A 22,151-nucleotide genomic window follows, 5' to 3' on the forward strand; every position below is an offset into this window, starting at 1 on the left:
GGTAGACATCACCTGCCACCGTCTTGCACATACCAGGCAGCCCCGACACTTTGACTCTGAGCTCCAGGCTTCTGTTAGACTGAGGCAGGGACACTGGAGGGGCCCGAGGCCCCCCCTGCAAGGCAGTGGCAGAGCCAGCCTCAGCATTGGGAGAGAAAGCCAGGCTCAGCCCTCAACAACCCAGCCCCGTGGAACACTGGGGAGTACTCGGGGGGTGCTCCCTACAGCAACCCCTTCAGGATCTGGGTTTAATCCCAAGCACAAGGGTGGGCAAAGAATGGATTTGGTTTCATTCCTTCAGATGCCCAAGCTTTGGCCAAGCCCCAGAGCACAGGAGTGAAGGCGCGTGGCTGCCCAGCCTCTCCCAACAAAGCCTTCCTTTATTACATAGAGATCGCATTACATTCCATTCAAAGGAGGAAATCAGGACGTGGTGAGGGATGTGTCCAGGTTGGACCCCGGTCCTGGGGGGGCTGTGAGGGGTGAGGAGGGGCCCAGGTCCTGCCCGCCCCACCCCGGTCCTGCACTCAGGGCTCGGTGACCTTAGCGACCTCAGCCCCATCGTCTGAATGGCCTGAAAACAGGCATGGGCATCCTGAGGCCCTGTCTGTGTCTGGCTTTGTGAGAAAAGTGTCCCAATCCTTCCAGCGGTGAGGGCAGTGGGGGGCAGGGCCTCCTGAAGCACAGGGCTCAGACGGGGGGAGAGGAGGTCAAGAGGGAGGGCAGCAGGAGGGGCGCTGTTCTCAAGCAGATCCAGCGGGGAGTGGAAGACAGCCCTGGAGGCCCGGCCAGCCCCCACTAGCCCGCTTGCCCTGTGGGCACCTGGGACCCAAGGCCCACTGGGGCAGTCCCATGGGAAGGACACCTGGCAACAGGATGAAGGACGGCCACAAGGGGGTGCTGGGGGCCGAGGGCTTAGGAACTAAGGTGGTGGATACCCTGCAGATCCAGTCACCCAGGACGGTCCCTTTCTGAGGACAAGGCAGCAACAAGGCACCTGCAGGCAACAGCTCCAGGCACTGGGGCAGGGTGCTGGCTGTCCCAGTTTCCCCTCCCAAGGGCCGAGCCCCTGAGGATGCTCCAAGCTCCTTGGTCTTTGGTGTTTTCTTAAAAGTTTCCTGGTGGCTGTAGTACCACTGGGGCAAAGGAGGGTCACCTCATGAGATCCTGTCTGTCCTGGGATGGACATTTGGTGCTGGCTCAGTGCTGCCTCCATGGCCTGGCCATTTGTCCCTCTGTTCAGCTTCTGGCTCAGTTCTGGCTCCAGGACCCTGTCTTGCTGTCTGTCTGTCTGTCCGTCCGCCCTGGGCAGGTGGTGGATCCGGCTCAGAGCCCCCTCCAGATCGGGGCCATGGCCTAGGCCTCCTGGGGGAAGAAGCCGAGCTTGGCCAATGACATCTCCTTCCGCAGCCTCATGATCTCCCAGAACATCGGCTCCGCTGCAGACAGAGAGAGGGTGGACAGCTCAGGCTCACCTGGGGCAGATGGCCTGGCCCCCTTTCCTGGCTTTGGGCTCCCAGTCCCCCAGGATGGATGACCTGTCAGTAGCTGGCTCTCTCTGAGGCTTTTCTCTGAGGCCTTGCAAACTGTCGAGTGCTGAACACCTTTGAAAGATGTGCACTGCACTGGAGGAGGTGACAGCTGCCCCCAGAGCGAGACACAGACAGCCATGTGCACACTGCCACTTGTCTGACAGGCTACAAATGCTTTCCAACCCCATCTCGCTGGGGTCTCACAGCGACCCTGAGCAGTGGGCGGGGCCACAGCATCAGCCCAAGTACCTGGTCGGGGGAGGCAGCCCCTCAGGGCCCACCCCCTGGCCTTCCAGGGGGAAATGACCCCCAAGCCGGGGAGAAGAGGCTCAGACTCCAAACTGGTTTGGAAGAACACTCATTGGGGAACAAAGGGAGCCAGAAGCTAGGTTGCATAATGGGGGTAAAAGGGCCAGTGTGCAGTGGGCGGGTGTAGTGGGAGGCAGTGAGCCTGTCAAGCGACTGTGAGGCCACACCGGGAGGAGAGGAGATTCACAGAGCAGACCCCATCGTGCAGGGCCTCGAATGCCAGGCCAGTAACAGCAACGCTGCCCCTACAGGCCCCCGGGCGGGGGGTGGGGGGGGCAGGTGGCTGGAGAAGTTTCTGGGTGGGAGAAAGCGGCAGACCCAGGGACGCAGCAGGCGGCAGCCTAGATTCCCTGGGGAGGCGAGCCCCGGAGTCTCTTTCTGCGGCTCATCTCTCCAGCGAACGCAGCCCCAGGAGGCTCACAGCCCCTTGCTACCCTGCCACCTCCCCGCTGGCAGAATCCGCTCCCGGATGGGGGCAGCAAAGCGCGCGGTGGGCCCGGCAGCCGCTGGCCCGCCCCCGCCCGGGCGCCACCCAACCCCCCCCCCCCCCCCCCCCCCCCCGCGCGCCACCCACCCCCCCCCCGCCGGCCACCAGGGGGCGCTCACCGTCCTGCCGCACCAGGCCCTGCTGGATGTAGCGGATGTAGGTGAAGAAGTTGCACACCGCCGTGATCTGCGGGCACGAGGGGGAGCGTGCGATCAGAGACCGGAGCGGGAAGCCCCGCGTCCCATCCGGGCCAGATAACGCTCCCTGAGTCCAAAGGGGCTGGGCTCTAAAGTGATAATTAACGACAGCCGTAGGCGACTCCTAATAAAAAAAGTGTCGGCTGACATTGAATGGAGTACCATTTCCAGCGAGGCAGGCATGCTCAGCATTCTCATTTTACGCGTGGCGAAAACGGAGGCTCCAAGAAGGAAGCCCCCTGACAACTGGGGAGGTCACGGAACTAGTAAGTGGCCTAGCTGGAAGATGAAACCAGGCAGTTGGCCCTGGAATCCACATTCACCCCAGGGGCCTGCTGCTCTGGACGCTGGAGGCACGATGGCCAGGCCTTAGCCGGTTGCTGTCTGTAATGCCAGGAAAGGCGAGGGGATCAGAACCTGCCCACCTGGCTGCCCTAGGTCCCCGTGGCTGAAGGCCACAACCTGGCCTGAGGTCTGCACAATGCCAGGCCCTGTGCTGGGCCCTGGGGTCCCCAAGCTGGCTCACAACTGGGTCCTGCTATGAAGACTCTCATACTATGAAGAGGGGGCTGCTCATGCCCGCCCAGGTCCCTTCCCCACGCTGGGGTCCCATCTCCCTGTGGCTGGCAGCTGTGCCCACGACAGCCCCCAGTGAATGTCCAGTGCTCTCGGAGGAGGGGTGGGGTGGGTGTCCAGTGTGTGGGGGCCCCCAGGCTGGGGAGTGGAGGAAGCTGCAGGGAGGGGGTGATGCTCCTGCTGGGCCTTCAGACTTCCATACAGGAGCCCTTGCCAGGAGGACAAAGTGGGTGCAGGCGGGGGGTGGTGAGAGAGAATGGCCAGGTCAGAGACTAACCGGGTGTGGCTGGAGGGCTACCTGGGAGGCCTGAGGAGGGGCTGTGGCTGGCGGGACAGAGGCTGGGGCAGGAGAAGCTCGAGCGTCAGGTCGTGGTGTTGCCCAGTGACCAGTGGGCCCCATGGGGGGCTGGTGAGCAGGGAGTGGCAGGGAACAGTGGGGCTCCCTCCCCAGGGCTGAGCTTTGGGGACAGAACTCTCTTCCCTCTATGGACGCCACCTCCCTTGGCCTCTTCAGGGTGGGGACCACATCCTAAAATTTAACATGCTTCTCATCTCATCTCCCATCCTGGCTCCGCCCCACACAGCGGACACGCAGGCCTGGAAGAATCAAGGTCCTAGATGTAATTTTGCTACACACGGAAATGTCTGGCATGGAGCTTTCTGTTGAGCCCTAGTTGGGATCGGAAAGAGCAGAGGGGACCTGTGGCCACTGAACAAGGCTCTGGAGTGAAAAGAGACTGGATTCAGAGTGGGGAGACCCCAGCTGAGCGGCCCAGGCACACCCTTTCCTTTCTAAGGCTCAGACTCCCTTTGGAGCCCAGCTCGATGCTGGGGGCAGCACAGGACGACACTCTCGGATGCCCTGCGGAAGCTGTCAGGGCCAGACCAGCTGCCCTCGCCGTTCAGCCTGCTGCCCAACGACGGGACCGCCGTCCACTTCAGTTCCCATGAGGAGCCTCCAGTAGGCCAAGGGGAGGAGGAAGGGCCCGTCCACACCAAGCCTTAGGGTTTTCCAAACACGTCCTCTTTTGTTCCTTAAAATCCTCTTCTCAGTCTATGAGGCGACAGAGGAACGGGGCCCACCCCACCCTTAACCCCCAGCTCAGTGAGATCCCCTGATGCAGCCGGGGTCACCCAGCAGGTGAGGGCAGAAGCTGGGATTCTTTTGAGGGTGTCACGCATTCATTGTGTGACAGACGTGCCTCAGAACCTTCTCAAAAGCCTGGGGCCAGAGCCTGAGCTGGGAGTCAGGACCCTGGAACTTTTTTTTTTTTTGAGGAAGATTAGCCCTGAGCTAACTACTGCCAGTCCTCCTCTTTTTGCTGAGGAAGACTGGCCCTGAGCTAACATCCACGCCCATCTTCCTCCACTTTATATGTGGGACGCCTACCACAGCATGGCTTGCCAAGTGGTGCCATGTCTGCACCCGGAATCTGAACGAACCAGTGAACCCCGGGCCGCCGAGAAGTGGAATGTGCGAACTTAACCGCTGCGCCACCCAACGAGCCCCAGGACTCTGGAACTTTAACCTGAACTCTGGTGTGGCTTCCTTGATTAGGACAGAGGTGATGGGTGTCACTCTCATGATTATGGTTTGGCAAGCAAGAAAACAGTTACCTCAGTCCTGCAACCACAAGCAACTGAATTCTGCTGACAGCCACGTGAGCTCAGAAGAGGACCCCATCTCTAAAAAAGACGCAGCTGGCTGACACCTTGTCTGCAGCCCAGGAGACCCCGAGCAGAGGACCCAGCTAAGCTGCGCCCGGGCTCCTGGCCCAGGGAGACTGTGAGCAAGTAAATGGGTGTTGTTTCAAGTCACTAGGTTAGTGGTCATTTGTTAAGCAGCAAGAGCAAACTAATACACCTGGCTTGGCTGTGTGGCCCGAGTCAGTCTCTGCATCTCTCCGAGCCCGAGCCCTGCTCAGTAGACCGAGGTTGTGCTCTGAGGCCTGGGGCCCAGAGTCCCAGCCCAGGGAGCCCCTAAGGAGCCAAGTGACCTCCCACTGGATGACTCACCCTGGCCCGGGAGGACGGCGAGATGTAGTAGTGGCCCTCAGAGTCCCCGAGCCGGATTCGGTGGCGACAGGCGCGGGCCAGCCCACTCAGGGCACAGGTGCTAGGAGAAAGCAGAGGGGGCCATGGGGGCCGGCTGGGGCCCGCCCACCCAGCTCATGCAGGGAAGATGCAACAGCCAGGAGGATGCACAGAGGGAGGGGAGGCCAACAGACACGGGGGCGGGGCCTGGCATCCTCTCCCCCACCGCCCCAGCTTCCCAAGGAGCCTGGGGCCAGGCCACCGAGCAGGCAGCCCCAGAAGTCCCTGGGACAGACCCTGAAACCAAGCTGGAGCCCACCCCTAGACCCTTCACCAGGTGTGCCAAAGCTCTACCTGCTGCAGCCCCTAAAAATGCCCCCCAACTTTACTGGGGGGCCTCAGACCCAGTCATCCCTCCCCTCAACTCAGCGAGAGTCCACTCTCTCCTCCACTGGGTCACCAAGTCCCCAGGCTAGGTCATGCCAGCAGGGCCTGGATCCCCTCAGCTCCCTCCCACCAGCCCTCCGCCTTGTCTCCTCCTTCTTCTTATAGCCAGGGGCTCCTCCAAAATCCCACATCTACCCCACCAGCTTTCCCCACTGCTCTCCTATGGCCAGGAAAGAGGTATGGAGAATCCTGAGTCAAGGCGGGTTCAATAGGTTCCTTGGCTGCAGGACCTATCAGAGCCTTTGCTGCCTCCAGGTTCACTGGGACTCTCATCGGACCTTTTTTCAGCAAACATCTATTGATGATTTGTGAAATGCTGGCCTAGCAGGTTAAAGCTCAAACTTCATTTGAGGCACTCTCTTCTGACCCCAAAAACCCTCTGTGGCCTCAGCCCCCTCCCCCTACCCACCCCACTGCTCTGCCCACCAATCCAGTGGCATTTCCATTCATACCCCTGCTTCTCATTCCTTCACTCATTCTGTTCCTTCTGCCTGGAAGGCCCTTCCCTACTTGGCTAACTGCTATTCATCCTTCAAAAACTGGCTCAAATGCCTTCCTCGTGACAAAGCTTCTGCCACGGGGCCTCCCTTGCTGGCCAGACCCAGGGCCGCAGAGGGGAAGTGCTCCCCACTCTCTGCCTCTTGCTCCATGCTGACTGTTTTCTTCCACTGCTAGCCCTGCACAATGCCAGCTGAGAAGCAGGAAGGATAAGATGCCAGAGCTGGTGGCTTATTTATTAGCAGAAGGCAGAGCCAGCCACTAACATCACTTACGTGTCAATCGGGGCCCGGAACCCACTGTGGGAGAGACGGGGAGAGGGGAGGGATATGGGTCAGACCAGCCAGGAGGAGGGAGGCCTCAGCTCCCGGACTCCCTGGAGAGCCTGGGAATTTCCGCCAAAGATGCCTCCCTGCCCTTCATGGGGGCAGCCAGTGTCCTTCTCTTGCCACAGCCACTGCCCACCCTCGAGGACCACCCCAGGACCCTGAGGCTCGGTCTTCCCTGGCTACCCCCTCGGCAGAGCCCAAGGCCAGGTGGGGCTTTCCCAAGTGGGCAGGCAGGGGTGAAGGGCGCCAAGCTTACTTGGTGCTGCCACACTCGACTGCGGCCACCTTCATGGCGGGCAGTGTCTGCGAAGCCACGGGCTCGATGGTGAGCGTGTTGTCCTCCACGGCGGCCCGGACCAGCACCGAGAGCTGCGGCAGACCAGGGCAGCAGTGGGGGCGTGGTGAGGGGCTGGCCTCCGGGGGAGGGGCTGGGCCCCTGGCTGGCCACCCTCTGCCTTCCCTCACCTCCTGCATGGTGAAGTCCAGACAGGGACCCACGTCCTCCCGGTACACCCTTTCCAGGAAGGGGCAGGTCTTGTCGAGGGTGGGCGATTCCCTCCAGGCCTGGAACTCTGCAAACAGGACTGTGTCCACCTGCGGGGGAGGGTGAGCCGGGTAGGACAGTCAGGAGGCGCACTGGGGGCCAGCACAGCGGAGACGGGCGGAATGGGCGGAGCCGAAGGAGGTGGGGAGCCAGGGAGGGTGCAGGGCAGGCCCCAGCATGCCAGCAGGTCTGTCCCCAGTGGCCGTGCAGGGGAGCTGAGTCGCTCTGCACCAAAGAACTCAGAACTCATTTCTAGGGGTGTTTTCAGTTTGCTGGCACTATAAGATTACAGTCTTGGGTCCAGGGTCTTGTCCTGAAGACCCTCACCACCTTCTTGAGGAGGAAAAGAGTGACCTCGCAGGTACCCACAGGTAGCCCCAAGTACATGCAGCACACGCAGGAGGGAACACACACAGGCTGCCCCCTCCAGAGAGGCCCCTCGAAGGCCGTCCTGGGGCGCATGCAGAGTGAGTGAGGCTGGGACGGGGCCAAGGGGGTGGCCCCTCTCTGGGGCCGTTACCTGCCGGGAAAAGGAGAGACAGGTAGCGGAGGTGGGGGCCACGGGCAGCTCCCCGGGCAGGAGCTGCCAGGCTGGCTCGTAGGTGAGGTGAACTGCCTTGCTGGGGACCACACAGAGGAGCAGGGAGAGGAGGGGGGGCAGCCCGGGCTGGGCAGGAGGGCCGGGGCGGGGGCAGACAGACAGACAGACAGGTGCAGAGAGACAGACAGGAGGAAGGAGATGTTAGTGTCCAGTCGGAAGCTCAGAGCTCAGAAGGCGGTCAAGAGGCTGGGCCTGCGGCTCCTCCCCAGAAGTTCTGGAGACATCAGGCAGGATGGGGCTGGGGGCTGCCTTGGCGTCCGAGACCCCAGGAAGCTGAATCCCACTACAGCCATCGTGGGCGTTCGCTGGAGGCATCCCTAAGCTGAGCTCCTGACATCCGTGACTCAGTTCCTCCCATTGCCCCAGGAGGGAGTGAGGACACAGAAGCGCTGACAGGGGAGCTCACTTGCCCAAGGACCTGCAGCCAAGGACATCATGGCCCATTGTCCAGCCCAGACCAAGTACCCCTGTACCCAGCTGATGGGAGAGGGAGGCAGCCCCCCCAAAGGCCCTGTTCATCTTGGTACCACAACCAAAGGGCACTGAGGACTCTCAGTCCAGGGTGTCACAAGGTGGTCCTGGCCTCAGGCCTGTGGGTGCACAGGGCCCAGGTGGTCTCTCCCCAGAGGCCCAGTAGTGTGGCCTCTTCAGGTGGCAGACCGCCCAAGGGCAGGCCATCAGGCCCAAGGCCAGCCTCAGGTGCAGAGGATAGCCCTTACTGCTTGGAGGGGCGTGGAGGGGGTTATCAGGCCTCCCAGATTGTACACAACAGAGGCTGAAGGCCAAACCAACCTCATGTCACAGGAAACCTACCCACTGCTCACAGCCAGAGGACACAGAGGCCCAGAGAGGGTAGGACAGGCTCCAGGTCACAGAGCCAGGGACTAGGCCAGATCCCCACAGGGACCCACTGCCCGGCTGACAGTGGGCACCGTCTCCTGCTCCTGTGTCCACCGCCCGCTGGCTGCCCCTCACCTCTTTGCCCTCTTTGTCTGGAGGGAGGGTGTGTCCCGCAGTGGGGCACACGGTGGGGCAGAGGGTGCTGCTGGTGCTCTTGTGACGCAAGTGGCCCTTGCGGGGCCCGGCCTTGGTGGGGCTCAGGAGCTGTGGGTGGAGCTCCCGGTTGGGAGAGGCTGGTGTGGACGTGATGACTAGTGTCTTCAAGGCTGTCACCTCTGCCTGCAGCATGTCGATCTGGTGGGATGAGATGGGCGTCAACCTTAGCCCGGGGTTGATACCACCCTAGCCTGGGACAGTGTGCCCCCCAGCAGCCACTAGCACCTAACCCCACCTGTTACCCTTGGAAGAGCCTCTGTGGGGACTGAGATGCCCATTTTACAGAGAAGGAAACTGAGGCTCAGAGCGGTGACATGGCCCGCCTGAGGTCACGCTGTAAGCCAGGACTCTGTTAGATGCTTGTGTCTGGGAGCTGGCTGGGCCTCCCAATGAGGGGCCCCCAGGAGCTGGGCAAATGAGCCCCAAGAGGGGAACCCATTTGCCCAGGCTGCCATGGCCTGACTGAGGTCTCTGCTTTGTAAGGGGGACATGGGAGGAGGGAAAAGAAGTGACAATTACCACAGGATCCTCCCAGCCCCTGAAAGGCCCAGAAAGGTCTCTGTGGTGCCATGGACACACTGCCGGAGCCCCAGGGAGCCGGGCTCACACCCCAGTGGGCCGCGTTTCAGCTGTGTCATCTCGGACACCTCTGCGCCACCTTCTAGGCCTCAGTTCACCCATCCCTGCTGGCCCCACCAGGCCCTGCGAGGGTCCGACTGGGTAGTGAAGGCCGGTCCTCGAGGGTCTGGGCGGCGGGACCCTCACCTTGCCCCGTGCCTCCTTCAGCTGCTTTTCTGATGCCGCCTGCTTCATGTTGGCTTCTCGCACCATCTTGTGGGCCTCCTGGGAAGACAGCAGAGTCCGCATGCGGGGCGAGGAGCTGATGGATGGCCAGCAGACCCACTCCCCAGCCTGCCCCACATGCCCTGGTACCTCGAACAGGCTGGCTGTCAGCTCCTCCAGCTCCTGTTCCAGCTGCTCCCGCACCTTGGACAGCCGCTCGCATTCCTCGTCCTTCAGCTTCAGCTCCTGGGGGGCACAAGGTGGATGGCTGTCAACCCCACGGGGGCCCCCAGGCCTGGCCAGTCCTGGTGGGACCAGACCCATGGACCAGGCTCCATTCCTCAGGCCCTCTTCCGGGGGCCTCTGGACCCCGAGCTTGCTTCCTCTGCTGCCCCATGCTGTATGATGCGTTTTCTATTTAGCTCACAGCACGAGGCTGAAACCCCGACTATCAGTCCACAGGGGTTGGAACAGATTTTCAGAGATGTCAAGACTTCTAAAGTCATTTACAAGTCACAGGAACCAGTCTTTGTACTTGCCGCATGCCCAGCACGGGCCTGACATGCAGTTGGCCTTGAGAGGTGCATGCTATCTCCGGGCCATGGGCGAGAAGCCACAGCTCTCCCAGGTGGGCCCCTGGTCCCCGAAGCCCCCTCCCCGCCCTCAGATCCCCACCTTCTGGGCTTTGTGCAGCTCCTCCTTCAGGAACTCCGAGCCCTTCTCGCGGATCTCCATGGAAGAGCTGCGCAGGCGCAACACGTCCAGCTGGGCGGCTGCGGGGTCCTCCTCCCCCGGGGCCTCCTCCCCTACAGAGGCCTCGGCCAGGCCTCCTGGGGGCTCCCTGAGGCTTTTGCAGGGGCCCACACTCTTCCAGGAGACCGGGGCAGCTTCCAGGGGCGGCGGGTGGCCCTCATCCAGGTGAGGCTGGCTGCGAGGCAAACAGCAGATATGGGGGGTGGTCCTGGACCTGAGCCCAGGGACCGACGCCAGGGAATGCACCTGCCACTCTGGGCCTCAGTCTCCTCATCTGTAAAATAGGGACACTAGCAGTAAGGCTATCACTGGGTTGTCACAAGGGCAGGATGACCAAGCATGAGGTCTCTTGGAGGCAAGGACAGGACTCATTCATCTTTGTCCGCCACCCCTTCCAGCCCAGGGCCTAGGCCTGTGCTTGGCACACAGTAGGTGGTCAGCACACAGTGGGAGTCAGTGTCTGTCCAACAGATGTCTGTAAATGCATCAGTGTTGAGAATCTAAGTTTCTACTTCTATAAGGTGGGGACAATCCCAGTGGCTGCCCCCTCAAGGGTCACTGAATGGATCAGAGTTGCGCATAAAACCTTGGCACACAGGAGGCCCTTAAGTGGAAACTGCTTTGGTCGCTATTGTTAATGCAAATTTACACCCTTTAGAGCAGACCAGAGAGGAAGAACCCAGGCAGGGCTGAGGCAGGAAGATTCCGCAAAGAGCTCAGGCAAGGCAGTGCCACTTCCTGCCCCCTGGACCTTGTGGGGAGCAGTCCAGCTCTCTGCTGATCTGCCTTGTGACCTCAGGCAAACACTCCCTCTCTGGGCCTCAGGACCCTTCTCTCCCTGAAGTTGAAGACCCTAGAGGCAGTTGGGGGGGGGCACCAGCCTCTGCCCTCACCCCCCGCCCCCATCTACACCCACCCCTTCGCAGCAGACCCTGAGGAGGGAGGGAGGGAGAAGGCTCGGCCAGCGGTGGTTTGTGCCAAGACAGCACCTCTGGACTCGCTCACTCAGCAAAAGCCGGTGGCTCCTGAGCCAGCAGCTTCTGAGCTGCAGTGGCTGGCCTGAGGGTGGGGGGCTGGGCTGGGCCACTGATAACAGTGGGGAAGTGGAGGGGAGGGGGCTCAGAGGGACCCACATGGGAGGGAGGAAAGACAAGGCCCAGGAGGGTCGTGGGATTCAGGATTCCCGCAGGAAAAGGGCGAGGCAAGGCTGGGAACCAGCCCCTTCTCCCTGTCCTCTGGACCCTGGGATGCTCTCCAAGTAGTCCCTGAGCCTCAGTTTCCCCCAGGCAACACAAAGGGACTGGACACCCAGGGACCCTAGCAATGAGCCCATTCCGAAACCTTCACACGGCCCCGTCCAGCCACTCAGCCCAGCCCGCCCTCTGCTTTGGAACTGGCCCAGAAAGTGGCCTTGAGACTCCTCAGGCTGGGTCCCGCCTGGCAGGGATATGGGGCTTTGAGGAATAAAGTGGCAACACACATCCTTCACTCTATCAACTGTGTTCATGCCACACGGGGATCTTTCCCAACACCCTTGTTTGGGGACCGGGGGCGGGTCTTGTTGGCAAGGGGAGTCCCTGACTTGAGGGACTGTGGCCGTCCTCTGGCAGCCCTGAGCTGGGGTCTGCACCCAGGGAACTTGCACAGTGCCAGACACTGTACAGGCTGCTCTGCCCGTGTTATTTATTTTTTTTTTTTGAGGAAGATTAGCCTTGAGCTAACATCTGCTGCCAATCCTCCTCTTTTTCCTGAGGAAGATTGGCCCTGAGCTAACATCCGCATCTGTGGGATGCCTGCCACAGCACGGCTTGATAAGCAGTGTACCGGTTTGCACCTGGGATCTGAACTGGTGAACCCCGGGCCCCCAAGTGGAATGTGCGAACTTAACTGCTGCGCCATCAGGCCGGCCCCTGCCTGTGTTCTCATTTAAAACTCTGAACAGCACTCATGGTGTTGTCCCCATTCGACAAATGGGGGACAGAGTCTTAGAGGGTTGACGGAACTTGCCCAGGGTCTCACAGCTGGTGGGAGGCAGTGGTGGGATGGGCGGTCTTCAGCCCAAGCCCAAAACTCCCCAGTGGGTGAAGGTGTGAGTGGTGGCGCTGGTGCATCTGCCTGGGGATCCAGGGCTGTGAGGCCTGGGGTGCTGCAGGAAGCTCCTCCTTGGCTGTAACAAGGAAATCTGATCCAATACTGGCCCAAACTGGCTGCCCAGCCTCTGCTCAGGCCCAGAAACCGCCTCCCAGGAGGGAGAGCCAGGCCCGGGGAGCTGCGGCTGACAGCGGGGGCCAGAGTCGGGCAAGCCCGGGGTCCACGCCAGGCTCTGGCCTGGGGTCCACGCGAGCCCCTGGGACTGTTGGGGAGATTCTCTGAACCTGCTTCCCCACCCGTGCGATGGGGGTAATGACCTGCAGGAGGTGCGCTGAGACTCAAATGAAGAGGTCACCACAGACAGCACCGAGCAAAGAGCGTGCAGTCTGCGGCCACACCTGGCAGACACCCCTGCCGCGCCTGCCCAGGCTCTGGGTCCCACAGCTGAAACCACAGGCCCCAGGGAGATGTCCCCGCTGGCAGTTTGGAGACCTGGGGCCCAGCCCCACTTCCTCGGGCGAGAGAGGATGGCCATGGTCACTCAGTCTTGGCGGGGGCAGCAGACCCCACCTTGGGGGCTGCTCACTTCAATAGAATGAGCAAGAACTGGAGGCCAAGGGTGGGAGGGGACCCACAGGGACAGCATAGGGCACAGGGCAGGGGCCCAGGGTTCACACACTCAGCCCGGGTGCGTTTCCCTCTGCCAGGACCACCCCGCCATCGCCCACGCCCTCTGCGTAGGAGAAAAAGGCCGTCAGCCCCTCCAGCAAGGGCCGAGCTTCATCCACCGGTGTGGTCTGGGCCTCTGGCCACAGGGAAAGACTCTCACTCTCCAGCTGGTCCAAGGGCACGGGCTGGGGGTGTGGCTGGACAGTCCCCCATCATTTTCCCAACAGGCTCTCACTTCAGCCCACTACTGGGTTGTGGGGATGGGTCTGTATTTTGCAACCAGAGAAAAGAGTGGCTCTTGGAGGCCTGGGACAGAGTCTTGGTGATGTCCCCCCCTCCTCCCGGTTGGAAAAGCCCACTGGGAAAATCCTAAGGGCAGAAAGCATGGGAAAAGCAGGACCCCCACCTCCCGTAGTCCCTAACTGCCCAACACCTAGGCCAGGGGTGTAGGAGCAGGAGAAAAGAAGGGCCTGCCCTGTAATGGGGGGACCTCCAGCCTGCAGACACTCGCCTCACACTTCCCGGCTGTGAGGCCAGCTCCGGCGAGTCAGAAATTTCAGAGGAAGGCAGGATCCCAGACCCCGGGGTCCAGTCCAAGCCATAATCCCCTATTATCCGCACACTTCAGAACCCCCAGGCCAGAGGCCCGAGAACCTGGGGATGAACGCCTGGGGCGATGGGGGACTCACTCCTTGGATGAACACAGCTTACCACTTAAGTGCTTCTGTGCTAGGCACTCCCCCCGTCCCAAGTCCAGGTCCATGGCCTCTGCTCAAACCTTCCCAGTCCCTATTCCCTGCAGAAACAGAGTCCAGCATCCAGGATACGCTGCAGGGGCCACTGGGAAGGGGTCTGCTCAGGGGCAGGAGATGGGAGGAGTCAAGGTCAGGGGGAGACGGGGCAGCCAGCACCCCCCATCCTGAAGCCGGCTCCTCCGCCTAGAGCTCGGCAGGCGGTTCACACAGGAAAGGCCCCGCTGGGTCACTTCCCCAGGAAACACACAAGGGTGGGGGGAACGAGGCAATCCCCACCCCCCTAGGCCAGCCCTCGGAGGCTAGCAGGGCTTTTGTCCCCATCCACAAAAAAGGGCAAAATGAGAATGAGCACTGTTGGATCCTATGAAACCCAGTCACCCAGCAACCCCCACTGAGCCAGTGTCTAGAGGTCACTTCTGGGGCCAGAAGGGCCCAACGAGGGTCCTGTGTGCTCCTTCCCAGCCCTGGCCTGACCAGCCTGCCAGGAGGTCTTTCTGCCCCTCCGTCTCTCCCCCTAGGTCACCTCTTTAGTTAAAGACCCCCATGCTAATGGGCATAACGGGTTCATGAAAAAGCAGAGCCAGAGCCAGCGAGGGAAGCTCTGAAGGGGGAAGGGGAGGGCCAGGAGGGCACCCTGGGACCCCTCACCCTCTCCCTGGGCCAATAGGCTCAGCTCCAAGGAGGCTGCAGCTGGTCTGGTCTGCAGGAATCCCAACCCAAGGTCCAGTTCTGAGACAGCACCAAGCACAGGGTCCGATTCAGGACCATGCTCCCCCATGCATGGGCAGTCCATCAGCCCTGAGGGCACTGAGGCTGACAGCCAAGTGACTTATGTCCAGCAGCCAAGGGGGTCCCAGGAAAGGTTTCACATCTTGGCTCCCTGACCGGTCTGCAAGCCCAGCCAGGCTCAGCCTACAGAAAGGGGCCACGTCTTCAGCTCCAAACACACAAGTATGCCGGATGCCTGAGCTCCCACCCCCAGCCATGTCAGCCCACCACTCCACGTGTCCACAGATGTCATCCTGCGTGAACCCCTGGATGCCACTGCAGGGAGATGTTCTCCCCAGCCCCGTTTGAACGATGAGGCACCTGAGGTTCAGAGAGGGATGGCGACCTGGCTGGAACACACAGTGACAGGGTGGGAAGTGAACCCAGAGGCCAGGCACCAGAGCGCCCAGTGACCCGTCACCCAGAAAAGTCCTGACGGGAGGAAAGAGGATGAATGGTGGTTTCGGAGAAGTGAGGCAGGATGCAGACGGGGTTTGAGGAAGTTTGCGACAGCACCCGCTCCAGTGGCAGTGGTGGCGGAGGGGTTCCACCCAAGACTGCTGTCCAAGCGAGGCAGGCCTGGGGATGGGAGGGGACATGCAGAGGGGACACACAGAGCTAAGTGACCTGACTAGAGGATCGCTGGAGGATCAGGGGCTGAATAGGGGGACAGAAATAAAAATTACAGTAAATTAACTAAAATAATTAAAAACCAAGGAAAAGGTGAGTGAAGACAATTGTACCGGGCATGGACATGAGGAACTGGGAGGGGGTCTTTCAGGAAGGGGAAGGGGGGCGGCTGAGGCGTTTGGGAAGTGGCACGTCCTGTAGGCGGCTGAGGGGAGGCACCGGGCCAGAGGGAACAGCCACAGCGTGAGCCTGGATGAGGGGATGAACGACAGGACGGAGAGCCAGAGAGCCAGCCGGGACATCTGAGGAGGAGCCATCCCAGGCGTTGCAGGGAGGGCTCCAGAAGAGGAGGTGTCATATATGTCATCCACGGGAACAGAAGAATGCCAGGGAGGCGGGCGGCGCGGGACCCCGGGGGTGGGAGAGGGAGGGCCTGGACCACTCCAGGAAGGGGGAGGCAGGTGTGCGTGGGGGGGGGGGGGCGGAGCGGTGCCTTGTGGGAGGACTTGGAGCAAGAGCAGGCGAAGGTCAGGAACAGCCTCGGGACGGTAAGCAGGGATGTCAGAACACCTGAAGCAGGTGGGTCAGCCAAGCCTCTCCCCACCACAGCCCCAGGCCTGCCAGCCCGGCCCAGCCCAGCCCTGAGGACGGAATCCAGCCTGCGTCTCCACTGGGAGCGTGAGGGAGCTCACTCTGTGCTCCTGTGGGGCAGGACACACAGCAGGTGCCTCCTAGCCCCCTCTTTAGTCCTAGCAGAATCTTGACCCCACGACCTCAAACACCCAACACATAGATAGTGAGCACCTATCACGTGCCAGGGACCCCGCCAGCCCTGATCCATCGGATCCGCAGGGTCACACAGATTCTGGCGTCTGGCACCACTGAGCCCCCTTCTCATCACATTCTAATTCATTTTGATCCCCCTCCCGGACCTGTTTTGGGCACAAGCATTTCTTGGGCACAAATCCTGTGCAGACACGGGGGCGGTCTAGGACAAACAAGACTCTACGGAGAGGCTGAGCCCTGCGCACAGGTGTGCTGATTAAGGAACAGCAGGAAAGACATCCCCACCTGCTGAGGGGGAAGGGTAGGTAGGTAGATCAAGGAGGGCTTACAGGAGGAGGGGACAGTGAGGGTTGCCCAACTCCTTCCCAAGGAGGAGGCCCACCTGCCTAGAGCCCCCAGGCCATACTTCAGACGACATCTCAGAGCCTGTAGTCCTCTGTGACTTAGGCCTTGCAGATCCAAGCCCCGTAGGGGAGCCGAAGCCCAGAGCAGTTAAGTGACTTGCTCAAGATCACACAGCCCACCTGCAGCCCTGGAGCTCCCCAGCATCCTGCCTGTCACAAAGACAGTCTCCCATCCCTGGGAGGTTGGAGTGGCCTCACCTCAGTCCATCAGAGCCTGGCCCTCCCTAGAGATAAGCAGGATTAGCACCATCTGTCAGAGGGGTAAACTGAGGCTGAGGGGCTGCACGCACATCATGTGGCCACCCAGCGGCAGGAGACTAGTCCAGAACCCAAACTCTGGCCTCTACCAACCAAGTCTCAAGCGCCCAGCTCTGTGTTAGCTGCAGAAGTACCCAAGATGTCGTCCTTGCCCCATCACCTCGGAGCTGGCTTGACACCCAAGACTACGGACATGGGAAACTGCGAGGGATGGGGAGGGGAGCAGCCGGTTTGGAGGAAGCTGCCTCTGGGTTGAGAGTTCAGGGCCCACACTCAAGGAGTCCCAAGGAAGAGGGTCCACCCAAGCTCCTGCAGGGTTCTGCCCCTGCCATCCACCCCGGGGGAGCAGCCCTGGGTCGAGAGCCAAGGGGCGAACTGGCACCAGGACCTGGCCATGAACAGCGCCGTCGCCCAAGAGAGAGATCTCAGTTCATCTTAGAGCTGAGGTCACCAGGCCCCAGAGACATCAGTGCTTTGGCCAGGGTCAGCGAGTCCTAATCCCAGATTCCTCCTAGTCTAGGAAGAAGGGTCCCGAGTATCCACCCGCCCAGAGTTATCATGAGCTACTGGGGCCACAAGCACAAGCAGCTCAGTCAGTGACCTGGGCAAGTGTGACCCCCAGCAAGGTCCCTCCCCGCTGCTGCTGGGATCTGGGTGAGCTCCTCGGACACCAGGCCCCCAGTGGGTGCGGGCAGCTTGGCCCCTGGTCCTTCAATCCCTGCTGCCGATGTTCAAGTGAGGGGTCCCTACAGAGGCAGTGCTCAAGGGAACCCCAAAACTCTGCCTCTGACTGCCCTGGCGCCCAACTCCTCATTCTGCCCTCAGGCTGTCCATCCTCAGTTAGGAGGCTCTGCCCCTGGCTAGGCCCTGGGGGATCCAAAGGTACATAAAAGAAGTGAGCCAGACTGAGCATCACATGGGGGTCAGCCTGGTTCATCCAGAAGGGTTCTGGGAATATGGCAGGGAGGCTGGACTGGGGATCTTCTCCAGGACCTTGAGTCTTGTTGACTCTGTCCTTAAAGAGAGCATCCACCTACTGGTGGATGTCTGTCTGGCCCTGGCCTGGATGTCTCCAGGGAAGGGGCCTGGATCACTCGCCACCCCATAATCTGCTCATTTTACCTAGAGGCCCAGAGAAGTGAGGCCGTACTCTCAAGATCACCCAGCAACTTGGTGGCTGTGTTTTGCCTGGGTGCATCCATCACAAGGGGGCACAAGCTTCCTCCAGACCAGGCTGCTACTCAAACACAGCTACCCCCACCCACCCACCCCCCCCCACCCCCGCCGCCCCCAGCAGGCCTGCCCTAACCCCTCCAGGGACCACCAACCCACCTCAACCGCTTTCTCCCTAAACTCAGCCGCCTTCCCCAGGGGCTCCATTCCAAAGCATATACACGTTGCTTCAGCTCTCTCTCTAAGTCTCGGGTCTCTCCACACCTCACCCCTCCCAGGAGTCCATTCTCTCAGCAGCCCCTGCTGGGGACGAGTTTCCCCATTCCTCCCCTAGCATCTCAGCTCAAGCCTTGCTAGGTGCCCTGGCGTCAAGCGGATTCAGCCCGTATCAGAAAACTCTGCAGCCCTTCCCTCCCTCCCCAGCTGGGGCTGGGAGGGGGCCTTGTCCTGGGACCACCCATCTGGCCCAGTTCTGCACAGGAATGCAACCCATCCCCACTCTGGCCGCATCTCCCCAGGTCTTTCCAGGCCATGGCGACGAGGAAGTGTCTGCTCAGCTCCATGAGAAGAACACGACCTTTCTACACAGACAGGGCACACCAGGTCAGCCAGGGATTGGGACCTCCCCTGAAAGCCAATAAACAGATGTGGGTCCTGGGGCCAGAGTCCTGCCTGCACGGGGGTCCCATCCCACACTCCGAGCCCGGTGGGCTCCAGGAGCCCCAGAGAGGTCCATCAGTTTGCTAGCTTCCTTGGCAGAGACTCAGCCCCTCTTTCTCAATTGCACTGCTTTCCAAGGTTCGCCCAGCCTGGGGGGCCCTCCTCTAGGTAAGGACCCCAGACTTACTCTGGCTTGTCCCCCACCGCCGCCCCCCGCCCCATCTCACTTGCACTCCAGATGAGCTAGGGGGAGTTGGCGCTGTCCCTTCGGGACGCTCTGCCGCCCACCCCTGGAGACACCCCCTGACCCCTCCCCGCGGAGTGTCCTTCCATCTCCGGTGGCGAGGGGGCTCGCCTGTCCTTGTGCTAGCGCGCGCTCCGCAGCCGCGGGCCGGGCTGGGGACGGAGAGCGCCTCCCGGGGCGGGCCGCGCGCCCTGCAGGGACCCGCCAGCCTCCAGCCCCGGGGGTAGCGGCGGCCCGGGCCGGCGCCGAGCCGCGAGCGCGCGCACCTACCCGCTCCACATCCCGGCGCCGGGGGCGCCCGGGCGTCGCTCCGCCGCGCCGCCGCCGCGATGTCCCCGCGTGGCCCCCGTGCCCGCCGCCGACTCCGCCCCGGGCCAGCCGGCCTGCCTGCAGCCTGTCTGTCCTGCCCGCAGCCCGTCTGTGCGGCTCCCGCTGGCGCCCCGGCCCGCAGCCCCGCGGCGACCCTGCCCTGAGCGGGTCACGTGCCCGAGGGGGTGGCCCGAGGACACGTGCCCGGCCCCGCCCCCCCGGCGGCCGGCGCTGCGAGCTCGCGCGCGCTCCCGGGGACTCGGGCCGCTCGGGCCGGGACGGTGCGACGGCCGGAGCGGGGAGGAGCCGCCTCCGCAGCATCCCGAGGCCGGCGTCACCCGCCGCCCCACCAGCGCAGCGCCCGCCCCGGGCCGCCCCGCTCAGGAATCTGCAGCTGCTCCCGGGCTTTCGGCTCCCTGATTCTTAACGGGTTGTCCCTTAAGGCCCGAAGACACCCTCCCACCCCCTCTCCCAGCTCCCCGGCCATCACTCCTTCTCTGGGCGGCCTACTCTGTGCCTTTCCCTGCACAGCATCCTGCCTGCTGGGAAGGGGGACAGACCCCAAAACAAGTGTTCTTTGTCCTACTCTCTGAGTGCTTATCTCGAGGGAGGACCCACCTTTGGGCCACGTCTCCAGCCCCAGCCTCTCCCCACAGGGGCCTCCCTCTTGCTCTGACCCCCTCCCCCCACCCCCATCCCTCCCTTGCCCACCGTCTGCTCTCTGGGGAAATGCACCCCCCTACACACACCTGTCTGTCCCACAGCCTCTACAAAACCTTTCCCTGAATCCCAGACCAGTGGCCATCCGGTCCCTCAGTCCCTCTGTCCCCTATCCTGAGCCCTGACTATCGGCCTCAACTTCAGCCTGGATCTGGATCCAGTGAGAACATAACCCCTCTTCTCTCCTGCCAGGGACCACGGCTCCCACCCTGCGTGTCTCAAGGAAGCCCGGGAGGCTGGGAGGAGGTACCTCCCTTCCAGATGCTACCAGAACTCCTGGCACTACTCTTCCAAGCCCACACAGCAGGGTCCCCACGCTTGAGTTTGTCAGGTCTTCATTTGGGGACACGTATTTCATTCTTTCATTCATTCCTTCAACCACCCCTCCTGAGTACACACTATGGGCCATTCAAGGGCTGGGGACTCAAAGGGAAACTGCACAGACCCAGGCTCTGTCCTCCTGGGGCTCCAGCATGGTGGGGAGATGGGGATGGGGGACATATTCCTAAGGACCTCCACTTCCATGACTACTGCTTGCCCTGGGCTCACCTTGCTAAGTCAATGGTGTCTTTGTTAAAAATAGAAAATAGTACTCCTTTCCTAGGTGGGCACAGCCTACGCCAAGGCACAGGACTTGGTGAGTGGAGGGCAGGCTGGATTTTATCCCTTGCTCACTTGCTTTCTTGGCTGGCACCTTGTGCAGTGAACAACTTGGGCAGCCCTCCATGACATCCCTTCTGACTTTCCAGAATCATTCCACGCAGATCTCCCATGCCCTTCACTCTGCAGGGCAGTTGTCTCCTCGACCGTGGTTTCCCAAGGGCACGGACCAGCTCCTTCTTGCCGCTGTTTCTCCACCCACCCCAGCCCAGCCCAGGGTCTGGCCCAAAGCAGATGTCATTGTGTGTTTGTTGACGTGAATCGTTCACCAAACAAATGTTGAGCAACTGCTGTCTTCTTGGCCCTTGCCTTATTCACTATTTAGGAGACGGGGGAGATGACGCCGAAGGTGCTCAGGACAGGGCCCTTACCCTCCAAGACTTCACAAGCCTGGGCCGGAGATAAGGACTGGCCCACGTCGTGGTAACCCAGACTGGTGGGAGATAAGGGGTGGAGGGGGTGGCAGCCCAGGGCTGTGGCCCCAGAAGAAGAGTCCTCGGTATGGGAGGGCTGGTGGCTGTGGAGGCCTGTGAGCGAGGCCTCGAAGGACAAATGCGGGCTCCCACTCTGGGAGCACTGACACCCCAGTAACTCACCAAAACTATCCTGTCTCTGTGCATCCGGTTCCCTTGGACTCCCAGACCTCACCAGCTCCTCCCCCAGCCTGGAGAGCGCTGTTCCTCAGCTGAAAAGGATGGGCTCAGAGAAGTTAAGGAAGCTGCCTGATGTCACACAGCGAGGGGTGGTGGGGCTGAGATCCCTTACACCAGTTTTATGAAAAGAGAGCCCAGAAACCAGAGGGCTCCCTGGAAGCTGCAGCCACATACAGTCAGACAATAAGGGGCACCTATTAGGTGCCTGGCTGGCAGGCGAGGAGGGAGAGATCAAACGTGTGTACTCTGCCCCCAAGCCACTGCCGTCCCCAAAGCTACCTGGTACTCCCCTTGCCAGCCCCATCCCCGCCTGGCAGCCTTGCCCACAGACCCTTGGCAGGAGGTAGATGAGGAACAGGAGTCTGCCAGTTGGCATCACCCAGACCCTCATTCTGGACTTAGGTCTGTTCTGAGCTCACTGTGTGACCCAGGATGAGTGTCTTGCCCTCTCTGAGCCTGACTGACTCTACATCCGTACAACCACCAAGTTGGACAATCAGGGCCACCCCTGTGGCACTGACCTTGTAGGAGGTTCCAGAAATTCCTCAGCATTCCATGTCAGGCCCCTGTCAGGAGTCTGGCTTCTCACCCACTCCCCCAACGCCCCTGCAGGGTGGCAAGATTGCCCCCTCCCCTCCACGTCCCGGGGCACCAGCTCACCTCTCTGTGTCCCAGGGCTCCTCTCTCAAGTTCCCCTCAAGTGCAAGGCCCAGACCTGTTGGGGCATCGCAGACAGTCCCCGAGCTCATCGCCAGGAACACAGGGCATGTCGCTCGGGCAGGGCACCAGCTGGGCTTCTCAGGGGCGTCCATGCCTGGAGGGCCAGACCGAGGGTCCCTCTGGAGGAACCTTCTCCCCACCCGGCCGAGCCTCACACTAACCTTTGCTATCTCTGTGGAGCAGCGGCTGGCCGGGGAGGGAGGCGCCTCCCAGAAAGGCCTCTATCTCCTTAAACCCCATAATTATTAACTCCTGTGGCTCATCGGGCAGCAGCAGACGCTGGGGCCCTCCTTCCTGGGCTCCGGGCCACGGAAGGTGAGACTCCTCGAGGGGAGGTGGGTTCCTTCCACTCGGCCCGCAGACGGGGCCGCCTGTCCCCTCCCCGCCCAGCTTGGCGAGTCAGAAAGAGCCTGTGCGGCCCTGGCCTTCCACTAGCTGGCTGTGGGGCCTGGATAAGGACCCTCATCTCTCCCCCAGTCCCTGGCCTCAAAATCCCTTCAAAACT

The 22,151-nt window shown here is 61.5% G+C and overlaps 1 protein-coding gene across 11 annotated transcripts; it reads right to left on the minus strand.

The window, feature by feature from the left end:
* Positions 1-359: 359 nt before the first annotated feature.
* RAB3IL1 (RAB3A interacting protein like 1) lies at positions 360-21,839 on the minus strand. 11 transcript variants are annotated; one of them, XM_044749868.2, is made up of 11 exons: positions 21,587-21,815; positions 10,069-10,321; positions 9,544-9,639; positions 9,376-9,453; positions 8,530-8,748; positions 6,875-7,003; positions 6,666-6,778; positions 6,356-6,379; positions 5,118-5,217; positions 2,448-2,514; positions 360-1,439 (listed from the first exon to the last, which is right to left on the minus strand). In XM_044749868.2, exons 1-11 carry the CDS (start codon positions 21,736-21,738, stop codon positions 1,357-1,359), a joined length of 1,314 nt encoding a protein of 437 aa, XP_044605803.1. In that variant the 5' UTR covers positions 21,739-21,815; the 3' UTR covers positions 360-1,356. The 11 variants fall into 11 exon arrangements, with proteins under 11 accessions (XP_044605803.1, XP_044605801.1, XP_070344078.1 ...); XM_044749866.2 differs by having other exon boundaries at positions 5,118-5,250; positions 21,587-21,799; XM_070487977.1 differs by having other exon boundaries at positions 2,448-2,649; positions 5,118-5,250; positions 21,587-21,789.
* Positions 21,840-22,151: the final 312 nt, after the last annotated feature.

The sequence above is a fragment of the Equus asinus genome, chromosome 17, assembly GCF_041296235.1.
Source record: "Equus asinus isolate D_3611 breed Donkey chromosome 17, EquAss-T2T_v2, whole genome shotgun sequence".
Taxonomy (NCBI): domain Eukaryota; kingdom Metazoa; phylum Chordata; class Mammalia; order Perissodactyla; family Equidae; genus Equus; species Equus asinus.

Bases quoted from the DNA above. Each gene is read 5' to 3' on its own strand.
- RAB3IL1 (XM_070487977.1), bottom strand. From the start codon at position 21,738: ATGGACGCCCCTGAGAAGCCCAGCTGGTGCCCTGCCCGAGCGACATGC. The intron at 9,640-10,068 runs GTGGGGATCTGA...TGTGCCCCCCAG, and splicing joins AGCTGCACAAAGCCCAGAAG to GAGCTGAAGCTGAAGGACGA. The intron at 9,454-9,543 runs GTACCAGGGCAT...CTGTCTTCCCAG, and splicing joins TGACAGCCAGCCTGTTCGAG to GAGGCCCACAAGATGGTGCG.